Below are 20,621 nucleotides of genomic sequence, written 5' to 3' on the forward strand. Positions count from 1 at the left end.
CACGAGGGTCCTGCTCAAGGCTCCTCACAGGCAGGACTGAGCAAGAGCTGCACTGCACACACCTCGGGGACAGGACACCTGGCCACGGCCCCCGGCCGCCCTCCCGCTGGGCAGAGGCAGCATGGGGACGGTCCCAGCCCGAGGGCTCAGAGGGCTCCCAATGTAGCTAACGTTCTTGCCTCTCAACTATGCATTTCTCAAACAAAGTGGTGAACAGCATGTGGGCCTGGGGAAAGACCTGATTCCCTTTTTCTCCTTTTTTTTTTTTTAAGAGAGACTATGGAAAAAAATTGTGGCAGTTGTTTAAAATTATTATTTTTCCCTTCCTTTCCTCCTCCAAACATTTTTATACTGAATTTCCAAGATAAAAGTCTTCCGGTGCAACACAGGACTGGGTCAGTGGGGGAGGCTGCTGCAACACGGGGACCCCAGTGCTCCCCAAACCCCCTTGGCAAAACCGGACCCCCCAGGGCTGGGCTGTTGCCTTGCAAGCTTGTTGACATCTGCTAACCTGGGAGTCCGGGGGCACTCCTGCAATAGCAATAACAGCCCATAGGCCCCAGATTGGGCAGTTCTGCGGCCTTTTCCTTTAGTTTGCAAGATCAGAGCAACCCCCTGCTTTGGGAGATGAATTTTCCTAAGGGGGGCACCCGAGAATGATGGGCAGCCTCGGGGTGGCATCTCTGCCACTTCTGGCTCCAGCATGCGCCACTTCTGCCTCTCGGCCCTTTTCTTTGCCCTCTGTGCAGTGGCAGCACCCACGTCCCGCTGCGGGGACCGTCCCCAGCCCAGCTGGCACCCCCCGAGCATGGGCTGGGGAGAGGAGCCTGGTGGCTCTGCAGGATCAGGGTTCGCAGCCCCTTCCCCAGCTTCCTTTTGCTCCTGCAGGCAAATCCCATCTTGTTTGTATTTCCTCGGCACCGGAGCGCTGGCGTTGCCTAGGCATCCCGGACGGCCTTGGAAAGGCAGCTCTGGGGACAGCCGTGCTGGGGTGCGGCTATGCGTGCCAGGTCCGGGTATCCAGAGCGGCCTCCCGCCCTGCGGGTCCTCTGCCCTGCGCCCCGTATCTCGCTGCACCCCCATCCCAGCCCAACACTGGGTCTGAGCCTATCACTGCAGCGCATTTTGGCTTCCCACCCCCTCAAACTGGACTGGATCCGCGCGGCATCCCTGGGATCAGCATCCAAAGCCGTATCTCGCCTCTCCTCATCCATCCTCTGCTGCCATCAGCCCGCTCGCATGCCCCAGGCTCCTGCTCGCGCCCCTAGCCATGCATGCCATGTTGTGGCCAGAGTCCCCCGGTGTCCCCCTCGTCCTCCTTTGGTGTCTTGGGGTTTTTGTTGTTCTTTTCTTTTTTTAATGGGGGGGGGGCGGGGGTCATGGGGAGGGATGTGGGCGCAGAAAGTTGACAGCGGGATAATGCCGGCTGCCAGCAGAGGTTTTGGCAGTGCCGGAATTGCACTGTTTTCTATGTAATGAGCATGTGAACTAGATTTGTGGGAAAAGAGAAAACAATGGAAAAAAAAAAAAAAAAAAGGAGTCTTATGGGTTGGTTGCTTTTTCCCTTCTTCCTCGCGGCCGCGACATAGGGAAAGCTGGGATGGATGAGGAAAAGGGATCATAGGGGTAACAAATAACTGATTAATGCCCATCCATTGAAACACCACTGCTATTAATATATTATTAATTATTAAGGGATTATGCCTTGATTTATTGTTATTATTATTAAGGAATGATGCCTTAATAATTATTAATTATTAAGGGATGCCAGGCTTGCCAGGCTGGGCATGAGGACAGCGTGGTGCAAGCACACGCAATGCTTCCATCTGCTGGAGAAAATGGCCCTGGCCATCGGTGCCCTGATTCCCACTGCCAGCCCTGGCCTCGAAGGCTCGCGGGGTCCTGGGGACCACAGGGAGGTGACGAGCCCAGGGGGTCTCAGCCCACTGGCTCCCTCAGCATCTTGGTGCTCTCCACGGCATCTCGGGTCGTCCCAAATCAGCCTCCCTGGGTACTCAGTGCCCTTGGCAAGTCCCCTTTCCCTGTTAGGGCCCTTAGGAGCCCCATTGAACACAGGATTTTCCATTGGGATGCTCTGCCTACAGTTTCTCCGATTTGCACTATGGTTTATCTTGAAGAAGAGGCTACCTCTCAGGGAGAAATATTGATGCTTGTAATAGATTTACTATTGTTCAAGACAAGTTGCTGCACATATTAACATAAAAGACTGATTAGGGTGAGGAAAATATACAGACCCCCTTGCCAAACGCCATCAATAAGCCTGGGATCCTGCTGCATCTTAAATGCTCTCCATTTATATCCCTTATTTTTGCACTGCAATAGCCTGAGATGACGCGGTTGGGGAGAAATATAAAGCCAAGCTTCAGTGCTCTGCAGTGATTTAGTTGCAATTCCTTTGGGAGCTATGGAAGTATTGGAGCTCCCGCTGCCGCTGGGCTGTGACGACAGAGCAGATATGATGGAAAAACAAAGCAGCCACTGGCGGGGGAAGGCGCTGAAATGCTCCCGGGATCGCAGCTTGTCTGCATGGGCAGCAGGCACGACCCTGGCAGCATCCCGGGAAAATCCCTCCCTTCCACTGGATTCACCACCCAAGTGTGGGTTTGTCTTCTCCCAGACGACTGCCCAGCTCTTCTCAGTGGTCACAGTGCTAAAACATGCTGCCATCCCAATAAATATTTCATTGGCTGCAGCACGTGGCTGAGGTGCCTCCAAGATGGGGCCTTTGACAAGTGCTGTGGGCAAATGGACACAAAACTGCTGGACTTCTAGTGAAGCTGATGCAAGTATATATATATATATGTATATGTATATGTATGGGTGTGTATATATATATATACGCACACATACGTGTGTATATATATATAAATAACCAATAGGAATTGAACCAGCTGTTTCAATTTTCCAATGGAAAAGCCTCATCCTATCCATCCTGCCAGGCCTCCATGCAGCTCTCAGCAAAGTGGATCCTAAGATGGATGAATGGGCCCATGGGCTAATTGCTAATAAGTGCCATTAATTACTCTCTAATTAGTGCAAAGACCAAACACAAGGGGGCAGATATTCAAACGTCTTTTTTTTTTTTTTTCCAGTGTTAAAAGTGCTGCTTTATCCTAGAGGGGATGGATGCTAGCGAGTGCAGGGCAGGTATTTCTGCATTTTCTGGGTTTGGTGGTTCAAGTCTCCACGGCACACGTAAAACACAGGGAGCAAACATGTTTACTATGGGTATGGCTCCCCAAACTCTTTTCTTTCTTGGGAAATCCTGGCAAAAATGGGCAAAAAGTAAATTCCTCCTCAGTAAAAAGGTATTTGCATAACATTTTTGCAAGTTAGGGAATTTGAGGAGTTTTGGGGGTGCTTGAGGGTGGAAAAAGAAGCACCCTGGAGCTCCCGTGCCCGTGTCAAAAGCGCCGCATCACAGCGGATTGTGCAAGACAGCTGCTGGCAGCGCTCAAGGGCGGATCCCAGCAGGACCCGCCGAGGCGCCAGGAGATGGAGTCAAAGCTGCTGCCGCTGCTGGGGAAAACTCAGAGGTACCGAGTCTTGCAAAGACTTCACTGCCCAATCAGAGGTGTCAAAGATGGTTTGAGCTACGGGGTGAAATGCTGCAGGGTCCTGAGGCCCCCCCCAGGATTATGGGGTGGAGTGAAGGGGATGATGTGGTCCAGAGTGGGGTGAAGCAGTACAGCAGGTTATGGCCAAGAAACTCTGTTTTTCTTAGAGAAAAGCACCCAGCTCGCACTGCTGCTTGCAAAGGCACTCGATGAGGACAGGGGGAAGTGAAACCCCCCACAGCACTGAGGCCCAATGGGCCACAGACGTCTCTTTCCAGCCTCCTCGGCGGCCTTTTGGTCCCCCCTTCCCCATATCCCCAGGGGGATTTTCCCCCTCGCGTGCCGTGCGTGTCCTGCTCCAGCAAGACCTTCTCCTGGCAGCCGCTGGTGGAGGGGATGCCAACCCCCGTGTACACACACACACACACGCACAAACACACGCGTGTGCACCAGCCCGCACTGTTGGGAGCCCCCAGCCATGGTGACAGCGCTGGGGCTGGAGACCCCTGCGAGAAAGAAGTGTCGCTGGCTGAGGCCAACCCCCTCCAGAGGCCACCAACAGTCCCCCCCACAATGCTCCCCAAACCGGGGCCACCCCGGCCACCACTTCCCCTTTCTCTTCCTTCTCGCCCTGCGCCGGCACCGAGCAGAGCTGGCAGGGAGGAGCGCATGGACGTCCCGCTGGACGGGACAAACCTGGACCTGGGCACCCCTGGAGCATCGTCCCCCATGCTGGACCCCGAGGGTGACCACTCGGCCCGGCCCCCTGACTCAGCCCTCATCTATGGCAATGTGGGTGAGTGTCGCTTGCGCAGGCACCGGGATGGGGGGAACAAAACTCGGTGACGTCCCTGGTGCCCTCCCGTGGTACCCGGCCTGCATCGCCTTGGGCTGCCTGGGAGCAGGGCTGGGTTTAGACTTCAAGCATCGCTTGGGGGTTGGAAATGTGGAGCACAGGGGGCAAATATCTACTGTGCCCCCCGCCCCGGGGAAGGTTGATCCCTGCCGTGTGCCTCTTCCCCAGGGGCGGTGCGTGCCCACCTCGTCCCCACCAAGACCAGCCGGAGGGAGGGAGCCAGGGAGGGCTCGCAGGGCAGCAAGGAGCCCCTGCCTCCCCCGCTCCCAAAAAAGCAGCTCCAGAGAGCGGAGTCCTTGCCAGAACCAGCGCTGGCACGGGAGGACACCCCGCCGTGCACAGGCAGCGGCCGCTTCATCAACCCGCCATCCCATCCGAGGTACCAGGTGGGAGCTGCCAGCTCCAGCACTCCACAGAATAGACCCTGCTGGGGACACAAGAGGCCACTGACCAAGTCCCAGAGCCTGGGCACACCCGTGGCCTGGAAAGGCAGCTCGGTCCCGTGGGTCGGCCCAGCTGAGCTGACGTTCACGACTCCCGACGGGGAGCTTGGAGGCCTCCTGCAGGCCCTGGAGAGGAGGGCTGGGCTGTGCGAGGTGCTGGTGGGCGCCCAGCGCGCGTCCCTCGCCCGGCTCTCGGCCCGCGTCCAGGAGGACCTCCTGGGGAAGGAGGACCGGCAGCAGCTGCTGGCAGCGGAGCTGGCGGGCAAGAAATGGGCAGATCTCCGGATCCTGGAGAAGGAGCCGTGCTGCGAAGCGGGTGACGCCTGGTACTTCCGAGTGGGCTTCGCCTCCGGGCAAACCCAGCTGGTGTTCGCAGCCAAGGTAAGCATGGAAAGCCAGGAATAGAGCCTACAAGGGCCCACTCTTGCAGCGCACGGTGGGGGTTTGGTGCTTCAGAGGAGTCAGGAGCATTGGCCTCGCTGTTGCAGCAGGCACTTCCCCTTCTAGCACCTATTTCTTCATTTCCTACCAAAGTCCCTGCCGACATGTCCCGGAAGGGTGGGGGAGGCAGCTCCCTGCCTGGCTTTGCAGCTCCCAGCCTGTCCAGGGTGGCTTCCACATGGAAATGGCCCAGAGGACACGTCAAAGAGAAGAGCATCCCTGGGGGAAAAGCCCCTCGGTGGGTCCATGGATGTGATCAGAGGCCAGCGCGGAGCCGGTTCCCGTGGCAGCGCAGCAGCAGTTTTCCAGCCCTGTAGAGCTGGGTTGGGGTGACCAACCTCACTCTTCCTAGTCCATTCCTTGCTCAAAACCTTGCTGGGGAGGGATGTGTTTCAGGGAGGCTGAGAGCGTGCAGGGCGAGAACTCAGTGCTACTTCTCCATTCCTCATCCTTCCCCTCCCAGGAGGTGACAAGGGATGCAACGGGGCTGCTGCCTCCCAGTCACCTGTTCCTGTCTCCCATAACCTACAACAGAGACTGTCCCAGCCAGTTTGGGTGGCTCTGAGCTGACATGGTGGCCTGAACCTGTACAAGGCATTAGTTGACCACTTGATGTTGTCCTCAGGCCAGGCAGGCCAATTCCCATCTCCTCTCCTAACAGGTCCTCAAGTCCCGCTCCTGCAGCCTGGCTGTGCAGACCTCCCTTGGGGTGCACTGCAGCATCCAGCAAGTGATCAGCCACTTCACTGACTCCCTCCCTCAGGAGCTTGCCCTCCCAAGAAACACCAGGAAGCATCGTCAGTCCCAGTCCAGAGGGGAGGACACAGCCTTCCTTGGTTCCCCTCGTGTACTGCAGGTTCTCATTTCTCCTGAGATTCCCTACCAGACCTTGGCAGACTTTGTGAAGGAATCCCACAAAGTGCACAAGACCAGCCCTGGTCACTACGAACGCCTGGCTTGCCTCCTCCTTCTGCAGGTGTGCACAGGGCTGGAGCACCTCAAGAGGCACAACGCTGGTCGAGGAGACATCTGCCCAGAGAACTTGCTGTTAGTGCAGTGCCCACGTCCTCCCCTGAGCCAGCAAAGCAAAGAGACATCCCCAGGACTCTCCCTTCCCAGGCTACTCATCAGCAACTTCTTCAAGGCTGAAGAAAAGAGAAGACCTTGTTCTACAACCCAAGAGCAAGACTGGACTGAAGGGCTTTCTGCACCATCCTCCCCAGTAGCAGATGAGCTGAACATAGGCATGCTGATCTACATGCTCTTACACGTGGACATCTCCTTGGAAAACGCCTTGGGCTTCAGGTGTAATAGGCTTCCTGAAATCCCATCCCTGTCTATCTATTCCACAGGGCTTAAGCATTTGGCAATGTTGCTTCTTCACAGAGATCCCTGTAAGAGGGTGTCTGTTGAAGAGGCAAAGAGCATCCTGCAGGTCCTGCTCTGGGGGCCTCGCCAGGAGCTCTTTGCCAGGAGCAAGAAGACACCTGACTTGCTCCAGAGCTGGGTGGATGTCAAGAGGGCTCTGCTGCTGCTGAAGTTTGCAGAGAAGATGGCTGGGGTTGGAGGGAGCCCTACCCTGGAGGAGTGGCTCTGCTGCCAGTACTTTAAAGAGGTCACTGAACACACACTCTACCAAGTGACACAGGCTCTCTACACTCCCTGAAACCTGCAGGGGTTATACATTGAACCCTTGGGGCATTTCGTCCACTTCATCCTCTTTTTCTTCTGAAGAAGAGATGCAGTCCCTGGAGTCAGAGTGCCAGGCAGTCCCTGAACGCTGAGGATGAAGTCGGTGTGTGCTGGGGGTTTCCAAAAGACAAGCCGAAGCTCAACCTGTCCAAGAGACCTCCTGAAAGACAAGAGCCTGTGGAGAATGGGGGGGTCTGGCCAAATTCGCCAGCCTCTCTCTCGCACAAGGAACCAAAGCTAGTCCTGGGAGCTGAATGGTAAAACTGTTTTTAAAGTCCTGCTCTGAGATGCTGCTTCTTCTGTAGCTCTTTAATGACAAGCCTAAGTAAGCTGGGACCAAACTCCTATCCTGTGTTACCTTGGCAAGGAGCTCCCACAACGCAGAAAATGTTTTTGCTCCTTCAGACCATTTTCAGTTGATGCCATGAATCCAGTTCACCAGAACATCTCAGGAGGGTTATCTTGCTGGAAGCCACAAGGTCAAGTGCCAATTAAGAAGCTGATTATCCTAAGCAGGGTTTGAAGGGCTTCACCTCTAGACAAAAAAGATCCTGGTCCTCCAGATCCCTCCTCCTGTTCCACCTGAGATGACACTTTGCACTAAACAACAGTACGATGGCAAACATTACATTTCACCTTAAGGCGCCACTATCAAAGGAGAAATACAATGCATTGTATATCCTCACTCTTTGGAAAGAGTTTGTGGCACGGCCACAAATATAAATGACATTTCCAAGTGGGAAATACAGCAGCCACACAGCTTCAATAAAACTCACATCTGAGCCTCTTAAATACTGGTCCTTTATGTGCTTCTTTTACAGCATTACACACCCTGATAATGTACCCAGGGAGAAATTCAAAGCCAAGCTTCACTGCTCTGCGGTGATTAGCTGGAGTGGATGGCGTTAGCACTGATAGAGCATAGTCAACAGTTCAGGTCAGTTGATGGTTGCTGCACCCAGAGGAATCAGCCTGGAGTGTTGGTCTCTGGATGAGCCCAAGGCAGGTCTTGCTATATGTGAGACACACGCACAGGTAAGTCTCATTTGAGGTATGTTAGGAATGAGACACTGCAAAGCCAGCACTTGGGTGTCCTGTGTCTCTGCACAGCAATCTCCATGGTGCAATCTATGATGTAAAATGTTAAGGCCTCAAGCTCCCCAGGCAGGAAGATAACTCATAAAGGCCAGAATCTTGCACAACGTCTCCAAGGTCTGGCTGTAACACCCAGGGCTGGAGGGGCCGGGTTAGCATGTCAGGGACCCAGAGGCCTGTTTTGGACCTGGCTCATTGTTCCCCACCACCCTGGCCTTTGCGGTGTGTTTTTCCCTTGGTATGGAGAACTTCAGCCAGCTCCACAGCCAGTGATGCAATTCTTTGAAAGAAGCTCACTGGAGTTTTTTCTGGGAAGTTCTTTTTGCCTGCAGGCAAGATGCTTCCACCCTGACTCACTTAGTGACTCAGCTGAGCACAGTTAGCAATAAATTCACTCCCTGTATAAAAAAAGACCTCTAATGAGACCCACACACTTGTCCCAGGGCCCTCGAGGGGGTGTCTCAAGGAAAGGTTGTGTGAGTGGCAGTTGCTCAGCACCAGGCAGGATCTACACCTTTATCAGCGCTTGGGTGCTGGCTTAAGAGCCCAATTTCCACAGTTGCTTTGGCTCAGGAAGCAGCATCGTGCAAGTCCCTGCTCAGGTAATTTATACACAGCAATTAATCCCTTCCACAATATCACCTGAGCAGCGAGCAGTCATAGGCTGGTCATGCAGTGAAACGGACCCTCCAGCTGGTCCTGCTGGGTCAGGCCCTCCATCCCTATGGATGCAATGACCACCCATGCAGTTGTGGCGTGGCTGGATCTAGGAGGGTTCCTTGTAGAAGTCCTCATACTTGAAAAAACACTGGCAAAATAGGATGTCACCCCAAAAGATGAAACTACAGAGATGAGCTCTCCATGCTGCCCCAACCAGCAGGCTCCTGCTTCGGCCCTGTCCGGTAAGTGGTTGCTTTTCCTCAGGAAATGTTGCTTTGTGCTAACCTAGCATGGCAGAAGCACCCTCCTCGCTCCCCACCCCTTGTGACCTCATGGTCGTAAGGCAAGCTCTGTCTCTCTGCCCTCAGCACGGGAAGACAGCGGCCTCATTATTTGGGTTACAGCAAGGCCAAAGACCCGGCCGAGATCACAGCCTCTTTGTACGAGGCTCTGCAGACACACATGGGGGGACTCTTCCTGCCCTGAGCAGCTTCCAAACTCAAGCTGAAAGGGCTACCAAAGGGAGGTGAGATGGGGTTTGCCCAGGTCACCTTGTGCCCTAGGGATAGGGCTCTCATCAGAGCCCAGCTCGGTGCCCAGATGCCCAGCTTACTGCCTGCCGTGCTGCTAAGCTTGTGCAACGCCTCCGTTTTAGAAGAGCAGACTCCCTCAGAAAAGCAAACCAATCCTGAATCCCACACCCCAGAAGGCTGGCCCCGAGGGCAGAGGTTCAGAGCAGTCACATTTGCAGCACCATAGAAAGTCGATTGGTTTCTGATCTACCAGCATGATTTTCCTAGCTGAGTTTCAAAGAAGAAAAGGGATAAACAAGCACAAGGCGGACGTGTTTGCAGGCACGTTCCTCTGCCGCAGAAACCCTGACCTAAGCAGGTTCCCAAGAACAGTGTGCAGACATATGGGCTTTGAGATAGAAAAGGTCCCAAAAACACCACCTGCATTTGGAGCATGGCTAAGGCACCAGCCACCAGCACCACCAACCTCTCCTGTAGTATCTTGCGTGGCTACAAGATGGCAGTAAAACACCTGGCACAGGCAGCAGATCCATCAAGACAGCTTGTTCGGGCACCCGATCCTGGAGAAGCAAGAAAAAAAACTGCTCCTGCTGGGGCCAAGGAACAGGCTGACGCCCCCAGGCTTCTTCCAGCCCCAGCGTGTCCTGGAACCAGGCCAGACAGACCCTGTGCCACCTCCGAGAACCACCACCTGCATCTCTATTTCTGTTTTTCATTTGACCATCACCATTAGACGATCAGCTCACACTCAAGTACGTTTACGTTGCCCTACAAGACAGGTCCTACAACCTCCACCTGCCGGATGGGGCACAGAGCAAGCCCAAGTGGCAGAGAAAACTTAGAGGGGACCATGGCCACCAAGGCAGGACAACTTCTGCTTCCTAACGTACCCCTGCAGAAAGCAGGCAACAACACAGACGCACAGGAAGAGCACGTTTGCAAAACCACAACACTTTGGCAAAAGGCCTGCTTTTGCTAACAGTATCACGCTGTAGCCAAGGGCCTTAGCGCAGCTCAGGCTACCGCCGCGCTACGTGCTGTACGCAGGGACATGAGGAACGGAGCGCTGCCCTCACTGCACAGGGTTGATGAGCAAGGCTTGTCCTGGCAGTGAAAGGCTCAGATAAACATCAGAATCCATTTTAAAAGGTCAAGAACATGCCCCTTCGGCTGTGTAGCTGATTTAATACATCCCCTGGGTAAAGGTAGCACCCTTTAAAGCTTCTCGGAGCTCCTCACGTGGTAGCAGTGAGAACGGTTGCCATTAATGGATGTTCATCGCTTCTTTAGGAACAGATTTTAAGGGATTATGATCTAAGAATAGTCTATGTCATTGTATTGTTCAGTGAAAAGCAGCTGCCTTGGCAGCCTAAGGAGCACACCAAGAAGCAATCCTAAGGAACCAATTATAGGGAGCTGCAAACCAAACTCTAGCTGGATGCCCAGCCACTGAAAGTACCACCCTGTTTGGTGACGATCATGTGCCAAAGGTGGGTTTCAAACGCGAAGTAACCTTAGACCCAACAGACTCATGTGCAGAACTGCTACAAGCTTTCACCAAGGCCAAGTTAAGGGGCTCATAAGACACTTCTGTGAAGCTATGAAGGCTTCTAGCTGGAAAAAAAAATCCAAATATAATTCTTGGAGCACAGGCCTCCAGCAAACCAGGAAGAACCTCTTCAAAGACCTACCCGTTGAACCAGCATTGCACAGTCCTCCCTTCCCTTGAAAGCAAGCCAACAGCCAACACAGGATTGGACTACAGATCTCCTATCTGAACTAACACACTGGCTTTCCTACAGAAGTTTTAGCAACACTAGCAACACACAAGCACCACTTTCCCATTGTCAGCATCTCACACATTGGCTCAGGGTACCTGTGCATTGGGCAGCTCCCACTCCTTCCCTTTCACCTCAAAGCTCCTCTGCCTCAACTCCTCCACAAACCTCAACCATGCTTGGTGAACACTGGTGTCACATCTTCCTCCCTACAGAGCTCAGGATTTGTCACTGCAGCATCTTGTCAGAAAACTGAGCACACCCTAACACAGGACTTCAGTGTTCCAAGTGACCTTGGAAAGCAGAGCTGCTTATTTGATCCTTAGGTGTGTCTTGAGGTCATGTTACCCATCAGCGCTACTTTCCTGATCATCTCATTTGTGATTCCTGTACCTAATACATGCCCTGAAGTATTTTATAAAATATTCATGACAGGGGAGGTTCATTAATACACCAGGGGAGCCAGCTTCAACTGTGTCTGCCCCTGATTAGCATGTTATCCATTTCCACTGCTGATTATTTCATTAAGAGTAGGTTTCTAACAGAAGAGATAGATTACTTCAATCTTGACAGATCACCACAAGTTTAGTCAAGCAATGAGTGACCCAAACAAGCCTTTCCATACCTAGATTTTTAATTCACATGGTTGGGGCAATTTCATAGCCAAATCTCTTTAGAGTGCAAGTCTTAAACATCTTAAACCAGCAATAAAAAGTAAAATATAAATTTTTATTTAGAATTAAAGCAAATACTTCAGTATCACAAACACAATATTAAACTTCAAGAAATATACTGCTAATTTGGAGGGAGCATTTATTTGCACAACCACAACATGCGCACAAATCCAGAAAAAGATGTGGAGTCTGAAATTTTCAACATCTCACCACCAGAGCAGTTGGTCACAACATTTCATACAAACAGTTATATATACTGTAATAGATGTTGACAAAATTTCTACAGAATCATCTTTATAGACAACAAGAAAGCTCTAAGAGGCAAACATTGCAATCTATTCTTCTTCTGATGAGTCTCTCTCAAACGTGTAGGCCATGAAGCAAGCATCTGGTCTCTTGGGGACAAGGGGATGCCCTGGTCTCACAATCTCAAAGCCCAAAAAGCTGAAAGTACGGAGCAATGCAGCTAGAAGAAAGCAGAAAATACACATTTCAATCACTTGATATCATGCAAAGCTAACAGAGCATTCGGAAAAAAAACACTTCAAATGTTGCATAAGTAACTCGAGTCAATGGGTTGAGCACCTACCTCTATCATCTCTGTTTTTGTGGAAACAAATGAAGACATGATCAACTCGAAGCTGTTCCTCAGCAAACTCGAGAAGAACTGCAAAACTAGAAGACAAATGAAAAGACACACAGTTAATACAAGCCAATATTTGTCCTCCAGACATACCTACCAAGTCCTCATAAGCAAATGCATTTATAAGGACAAGTAACAGGCTGGGGGTGGACAGATTCCCACCCACAAGGAAACATCCCTGAGCCCTAGGTATAACTTGGAGGGCAGAAATCCAAGTCTTCATTAAAAAATAAGCTTTTTGCAACTGAAAAGAGTATTTCAGTGACATCGGCTCCACTCAAGCTGCTATTCTAAAGAAAAGCTCAAAAATACGAACTGGTATTTTTGCTAGATAATGAGTAGCTACTCTTAATACATGGGAATACAGCTTGTAGCAGACTTTCTTGCTCCTAACTGGCAAAACAGAATCACTTAGCTACAGCTGACTTCAAGAAGCTACAAGCACCATAATTAGCCCTAAACTTCCAGGGCAAAAGGAAGACTTTTCAGTTGCATTTTGAGGCAGTCGACCCCATAGCATCATTGCCCTGCACTGAGGAACCTTCTGGAAGGAGGCCAGGAAATGTTTTGTTGCATTTTGTTCTCCTTACCTGTCTTTGCTCCCTTCAGGCAGAGCACCACTGGGAATTTCTATGTAGAGGTTGTTGTTGTTCAGCACTGCTCTCCAACTAATGTGTTTGGCATCTGTAAGCCTTGACTGGACATTCAGAATTCTTGTCCTGTTATTAGATGTTAGTTCTTCTGTTACATTCAGCCGATTATCCTGTAGTGTTAAGATATGCAAAGTTACTGGTGATCCAGTATAAAGAAAGGTAACTCCCATTAGTAGGATTGAGGCAAGAAAATCAAGAAACCATAGCAAATGGCTTTACTCACCGAATAAAATAAATTAGCTGAAAGATTGTGATCCCTCTGACTATTCCCTCGCCCACCTGGGATCTTCAGGGGTGGGTGAGGGACATCAGGAGCACCACCGAGGCCCCGGACCCAGGTTACTACAGCAATTGAAGGGAACCCTGGAACTAGAAAAGAATTGCAGATACGAAGTCAACAAGCAGTTTTCTTAAGTAAAGCCTTGTGAACTTTGTATTTGAAACTGTGATTAGGATGGGAGTTTTTTAAAAATAACCCCCAGGCCAGTGGAACTCCTCCCACTACAACCTAGGCAAGCTTTAAGACAAAGGAATTTCCAGGCCAAGCACTGGAATATAATACTATATAAAGCCCAGATCCACAGGCCTTAGAAAACACTGCTGAGAAATTTTGACTGAATTTGGACATGAAAATATTCTCAATTTAAAATGCACTTCCCAGACCAAGGCAGCAGTCTACTTGATCTGATTAAGAGACAAATGGAACTGGTTTGCTATCCATGCAAAATACCATTTTCTCCTCCTCCCCCACTTTGACCTTGTAATAATTATCAAGAATCTACCTGCCCAGCAAGCTAGGCATCATTCCTCCTCCTGATACGCAGCCATAATTACATTAGATCTTTGCATCAGCACTCTTGGCTTGAGGTCAGAAAAATACATGAAAGTCAGAGATGTCAATCTACCTCAACTGCTTTCACTATGCAAAGCTCAGACAAGCAGGCTTGCCAGTTTTAAGTCATTTGAGACTACATCTCAGTATTTGAAAACCTCCTTGAGTCTTTCTACTTCCAGAGCGATTTTATGCAGCTCTGCTGAGTTCGGTATTGAAGGCTAAAGACGTTATCCTCATAAAATGAGATGGTTCTTGCATGTAGGCTAAGTTTGCCCGTCTGAAAGGCTGCTTAAGCGAATAAACCTTCTACTGTACTAAGAGCAGGCGCGAGGCTGCTGGCCCCTCCCTCTGCACCATCTCTCACCCTGCAGGCTTATTCTTCAGTTGCGTCATCTCAGCAGATGCAGCAATCGAGGCCCTTAGGGAAATTTTCACAATCGTCCTGTCTGTGAGTGCCAGCAGCCATTTGCAAATGAGAATAAACATGTACAAAATAATCCACCATTTTGCACAGTTCATGCTAGGTTTTTTTTTTTTTAATTGGTCATAAAGCTGATGAACCATCCATATTAAAAAGCACCTGCATGGCCACACAGACCATCTATTATATGCTGGAGAGGATCGGTAAGGGCAGTAACTACAAAATTGCATTGATCCAAAGGGGAAATTAGAATTTGCTTTATTTCAATTAAGTGGACCTTCAATCCATTATTTTTAAGCTCTTTTCAAGAGTTTCCTTTAATAGTAGCATTAAAAACCTATTATTTTACCCAAGATTGATCGAACATCTTGGTATTCCAGGGTGCCCTTATAAAAAAAATCTGTATTTAAGCACCTTGCTCCAAACTTTTCAAGAGAAATTGTTATAAGGAAAAATCCTTCATATTCTATGATATTTACCTATGACCCAGGTAGGATTAATATTGTCCGAGATGACTAAAATGGGGAATATATGAGGTTTGTGTACTAAAATGGGGAATACATGAGGAAATCCTTCATATTCTATGATTTTTACCTTTGACCCAGGTAGGATTAATATTGTCCGAGATGACTAAAATGGGGAATATATGAGGTTTGTGTACTACTTTCAGAGAAAGAAAAGACGGAGCTTTCTTTGGACAGCAACCAAGTATGGAAAAAAAAGGTTTCTAAAGAACTCAAGGAGAAACTAGTGTTTTAATTCACATACCAGGTCTGATCATTGCTTTCTCTTTATACAAGAGCAGATGAGTGTTCTACGCGTCAGCACTCTACACGGCTCACCCTGATATTCAGATTTTTTCTTCCCAGCATCTGTTGGGATTGTTTTAATCCTGTGGTTGAAATTTAAGCTAACGGCTCTCTTAGCACTCTTACTTTAGGCTCAGTAGCCTCGATTCGTTTTCGAGAATATCCACGGTTACATAAGGGGATCAGGGCTGCGGCCCCTGGGCCGGCCCTGCCGAGCCGCGCGTTTGTGCCACGGCAGCACCGGGCAGCTCAGGCCCTGCCTTTTGTCTCGAGGCACCTTTGAGCCCACGGGCTCCCCCGCGGGACGCAGGGCTGAGGCGGGAGGGGCCTTTTCCGAGGCTCCCGGCCGCGGTTTTTGCGGGACGGGGGCTGCTAACGTGGCACGAGGCGCCCGGCGGGGCTGCCCGTGGGGTGAGGGGGAAGGGAGTCCCGTCACGCAGGCCCCGACCTCCTCCCCCCTCGACGGGGCATGGTGTTGGAGGGGGGCGGTGTTACACTGGACTCAAGGTTGGGGAAACCGAAAATAAATATTATTATTATTTGAGTTGTTGTTGTGTTTTTCCGTTCCCCTCCCTCCGCGGGGGAGGCGGTGCGGGCCGCCCCTCCCCCACCCGCCACGGAGCACCCCTCCCCCACCCCCGTGACGGGGGCGGCAACGGGCGCTAGAGAGAAGGGCGGGGGGAAGGGGGGGGGGGTTGGGAGGCCGGCAGGGAGGGCCCGGCGGGGAACGAGGGGGGAGGCCGCAGCCCCTCACCTGCTCTGTCCGGTACTGAGGCTCAGCACGGAAGGCATGACGGTGCTTTTATTCCCCTCTTTCTCTCTGGCGAAGCAGTGACTGTTGAGTATCCGCTGCAGGGAGGATTTCACCATCCGGCCGCTCTGGTCCGAACCCCGAAACCCTCCGCCGCCCCCGCCGGCCGCTCTCCAGGCGCTGCTACACAAAATGGCAGCGGCGGCGCCCCGGCTCCTTATATAACCTCCCGGCCTCGCCATGGCAACGCCCCCCCCGAGCGGGCCACGCCCCCCCGAGCGGGCCACGCCCCCCCCGAGCGGGCCACGCCCCCCGAGGGCAACGGGGCTCCTCTGCGGTTAACCGCACAGTGCCTTCGCGACGCTCGCTCCGCATTGGCTGGGGCGAGACGCCGCGCCCTTCTCCTATTGGCTGGCAGCGTTGCGGAGCGGACTGGCATTGGTTAGGAGCGCGGCACGGAGGGCGCTGATTGGCTGCTCCTGCCGCGGGGCTGCAGCGCGGGGCTGCAGCGCGGCGCCGCAGTCCGCACGCCCCGCGGAGCCGCCGGTTCGAGCCCCGCGCCCCGCCTCGCTGAGGTAAACGGCGCGGGGCGGCCGGGCGGCGGCGGGGAGCGTCGCGTCGTTGGGCGCCGGCAGGTCCGGCCTTCCCCGCCCCGATCGGGGCCCACCTGGTTGTGCCCCCGCCCGGACAACTGTTGGAGGGCAGCGATGAGCCGAGGCCCTGCCGCCTTCCAGCACCGCCACGGACAGCGTCCGTCGCCTCGTTGCTTAATACATGAAATGTTAAATAAAGAGGTCCCGAGAGGCGTAGGCTGGAGTGGAGGGTTGTTTTCCATGTGCCGGAGTTTCAGCACCTTGGAGCTTTAAATCTGCCCCCGACCCCAAGGTGTATTTGGGACTGGCTGTGGTGCCATTTGCAGCTCTAACTACAGATTTCCACATGGGAGTGAGTTGCTGGTAATGCTTTAAAACGGGAATAAAATAACAGTAACTGCTTTGTGCTGTGCCTGCATGAGGAAGCAAACAGAAGCTGCTCGCTGGCCTGGCAGAAGTTAATCTGCATCCTCGCGCCCTCAGCAAAGGCCCCAACGTGCCTCCAAAACACGAGGCCTCGAGGGGGACTTGGCTCTTGGAGGGGAAGATGCAAATTGGATGCCCTGGACGCCCCCTTCTCCTTCCAACTGCGCTGGAGGAAATGCAGATTCTTCCTTTGCAGGAGGGTCTTCCTTTGCAGGGGGGTCTTCTCCTTAAAAGCAGCAGTTAAATGCATGCAAAAAGTGAATGCATTGCCGATCCCATTGTGGGGGTCTTTGGCTTGGGCAGTTCTGAACGGTTAAGTCTAACACCTGGTGAGACACCAGGCCTCTTCCAGAAACCAAGCCAAAAGCTGGACAGGGCAGATCCCTAAGGGTGTATCTTATTATCCACCATGGAAAGCAAGCTCCAGAGGAGGGTTTACCTGATGCTGCCTCAAGATATAGAGCCAAAGAAAATCATGGCTTTCCAAAAAATTCAGATGACCTTTTTTTTTTTTTTAAATCAAACCTGGCTATTGCAAACCTATTTGCTATCTCCAAGTGCCATAACTTTTTATGTTTTTATGTTCTTTATTTTTCTTTCCTTTAAAATGTTCCCATCCAAGGACTCTGAGCATGAGGATTTTACTCCCTTGATGGGTTCTGCTTTGCACAAGAATTAAGTGTCTAAAGCCCCTTCATCCCATTTTCTGTATCCTGAGACTACACTGACTATACTGGAACAAAGTGTATTGCCAGGAGAAAGCGTTGCCTGTTCTCCTGCAGCTCAGACGAGGAGCCTGGCCTGGCCAGCAGCCCATTAATTGTCTGGGAGCCGGGTAAGTACGAGGTGCAAGGGAAAAAAAACCTTCCTGCTGCAGGTATCTGCACTTAACTCCCAGAACACAGAGTAACGGAGGCATTAGTGCTTCCTTCCACCCTGCCCTTGAGACTTGGATATTGATTTATGGTGATGAAGGAGCCTAATGTGTTGACCGGAGGCCAAGTTGATCCCATAGCAGAGCGGCAACTCGGGAATATTCAGGCCAAACAAAGCACGGCAGAGAAGATCTGGCAATTTTGCATTGTATGTTGCTTTAGAAAGCATTTTTCCAGGTGGAGGGGAGGGGTTTGGATGGATTCAGTGATGGAAGGGCTGCCTATTTATTATTTACATGGTAATCTGCTTATAATTCTTCATAATGGCTCTGTGGCAGAGGGCATCATCTTTGCAGCTGCCTCCCTCTTGGATGTGACAGCTGAAATAGCAGCGATCTTTGGATCCCCGTCGCCTCAGTGGGCTGTTGGACCGTTTTTCCACTGAGTGACCTGGACACCCCAGGGTTGTTACGTAGCCTGAAAAGGGCCCAATCAACCTGTTTTTGGTTCTGTGAATTAAATGCTGTGTGGAATTAGTTCCAGCTGCAGTTTTGTTTAGACAGTCTGACTTTGCCACTTTTGTGGTGTCAATGATTCATAAACCCTCGCAGAGAGGGCTCTGACTCACAACTTCAGGATGAGCAGCTGAGGCAGCTTGAGCCCTGTTTTGTCACCATTACCATACCCAGAGCAGGGTGAGCAGAACAGAAGTGCTCGTCTCGGTTGTTCCAGCTTCCGTTCATCGTTTGGCATCTGAGCCCAAAGCCACCGCGGTCCCTGCCGTTCCCTAACGTTGTCAGTGTGAAGTCTAACGGCCGTGGGGTTCCCTGCCCGCTCTGCTGTGGCGGGATGAGCTCAAACACAGACAAGATGGAAACTGCAAACAGGGAATCATGTTCAGCGAAGCCCTGAGGCTCTGGTTCATCCCAAGTCCTCACAAATATACAAAGACCCCTTGTTCCACTGGCTCCCCATGGCCAGAGCCTTCCCCTCTCCAAGATACCTGTTTCAAGGACCAAGAGTTGGTGGCAGTAAGTTTTTATTAATTCCCTGCTGAACTCTTTCAGAGTGCACCGAGTCCAACAGGTCTGTGTTCCTACACAAACACGTAGCAGCAATTAGGCTGTATAAAATTACCTGAGAAAATATCTTGTATAATCTGAGTTACTAAATAACCAGACCTGCTAAAGGAGAAAGTAAAGAGGAGCAACAAAATGGAAATCCACAATAGCAATCTCAGTTTCAGTTGTTTTGGGTTGAGGAAAGCTGGACTTTTATTTTCTAGAACATTTTCCCTTTTTAACCCTGTTTCGGCTTGCTTTTCATTCTTTAACAAAGGGGATCCTGATCATTAGTCAACCCCCCAGTTAATGATTCTTCATTAAGGTTTTATAATTTTGCTTTTCCAAAAGCACTTAGATTGGAGGAAGAGTTTGCAGCAGCAAAGAAATGTATAAAATCAAGTTCAAGATTGCTAGGTGGTATTAACAGCTGTTGGAGCAAGGAGTGGACAACATAATGTCTTCCTCACTGTCTGCTTTCAGGCTTGCCAGCGTTTGTCACCAGAGGACAAGGAAGTGAGACTTGAAAAGACTGGCTGGAGCTGAAACACTCGTAAGACTTGAGCACTGTGAAAACGTGCGCGTTGCTGTCATAGTTCTGTGGCTGCTTTTATTTAGAAAAGGAAAGATCTGCAGTTCTGGTATTTCACTAATTAAAACTTAACTAACTAGCAAGGCTGCAGATATTAGCATGTCTGTTTTCTACCCTGGAGAAGGAGCTTTCTGAGAGGGTTGTGCTGCAGAATTCACTGGCTGTTTGCACGTTCTAGAGGAGTAACAAAGCTCCGCTGCAGATGAATGGAAAAGCAATGTTATTTGACATGTAGCAGAAAACCCAGGGTATTTTGTGCTTAGCTGCGTCATGCTGTTAGAGCTCCTCGTGAATGTGGAAATCGGGGATGTTTATGACACTGAGCAGCATCGTGGGAATTAATCTGCCTCTGATTTGCCAAATAAGGAAGTTCAGCAGAAAGAAAAATATAAACTGTGTAGCACTGTGCACTTAGAAACTCCAAAACAACATCAAAAAAGGTTAAAAACTTTTAAATAAATGAATTGATTATAACTTTAGACCAAGTGGTTCTGGTTGCCATTTCTCTCTCTTTCCATTCCAGGCAGGTCTCCATTTGTTCTTAAAGTTTTAAGAGTTATACAGAGATGTAACTAAGCATCAAAACAACGGAATATGAGACAGAGATGTCCATCATAACGTGTTTTCACAAATTCACTGTATGTGATGACTTCTCCATCCTGTAATTTAGCGGGTTTTAGTCCTAGGCTACTATAAATGTTCATCTGGGTCAGCTCCAAGTAGGGAAGAAGCACAGCAAAATCTTACAAAGTCTTTATCAAAACACTGGGCAGTGTTAGATCTAAAATGGACAAGATGTGTAGATTGCCAGTCTGATAAGGCAGACTGGGACTTCAGAATCATTGCCTTACAGGTAATAGTTAATTCTCAGCTAATTTTAAATATTCCCTTAGTAAAATGCTTTTTGGTGTGTTGGAATCTATTCTCATCTTTGTGGGACAGGTAATTAGAGCACTTCTACCTGGAAAACTCTTCTCGTTTTCACTGACTGCCCTCTGAGGATGATTGGATTTGAAGGTCAGGGGTTTTTTTTGCAGACCCGTTTGTGCTAGACAGCAATTCTGCACGTCGCTGCAGAGGAAAACTGGCGTCCTTCGATGTTTACCGGCACAGGGAAGAATTTATTTTCCGAGATCTTTGTGAGATACTAGACTAGAAAGCGGCCGCTCGTTCCCAGGCCAACAAATGTCTGTGCTTCTCACCAAAGAAACT

At 50.7% G+C, this 20,621-nt stretch overlaps 2 protein-coding genes across 2 annotated transcripts; one reads left to right on the plus strand and one right to left on the minus strand.

Annotated features, from left to right (window-relative positions):
• The first annotated feature begins 4,277 nt into the window (after nt 1-4,277).
• Nucleotides 4,278-7,188, plus strand: PEAK3 (PEAK family member 3). The gene is made up of 3 exons (XM_010211125.2): nt 4,278-4,374; nt 4,603-5,258; nt 5,980-7,188. The coding sequence occupies exons 1-3, from the start codon at nt 4,308-4,310 to the stop codon at nt 6,982-6,984; spliced, it is 1,728 nt and encodes a 575-aa protein (XP_010209427.2). The 5' UTR covers nt 4,278-4,307; the 3' UTR covers nt 6,985-7,188.
• Nucleotides 7,189-11,784: 4,596 nt separating this feature from the next.
• OAZ1 (ornithine decarboxylase antizyme 1) lies at nt 11,785-16,069 on the minus strand. The gene is given in 6 exon segments (XM_088526786.1): nt 11,785-12,216; nt 12,340-12,425; nt 12,984-13,156; nt 13,270-13,356; nt 13,358-13,415; nt 15,866-16,069. Coding segments are annotated over 6 exon segments (651 nt in total). The 5' UTR covers nt 15,982-16,069; the 3' UTR covers nt 11,785-12,085.
• Nucleotides 16,070-20,621: the final 4,552 nt, after the last annotated feature.

Source organism: Tinamus guttatus, unplaced genomic scaffold (genome assembly GCF_059628265.1).
Source record: "Tinamus guttatus ecotype Peru unplaced genomic scaffold, ASM5962826v1 Tinamus_guttatus_pri_ptg000254l, whole genome shotgun sequence".
NCBI classification, from domain to species: domain Eukaryota; kingdom Metazoa; phylum Chordata; class Aves; order Tinamiformes; family Tinamidae; genus Tinamus; species Tinamus guttatus.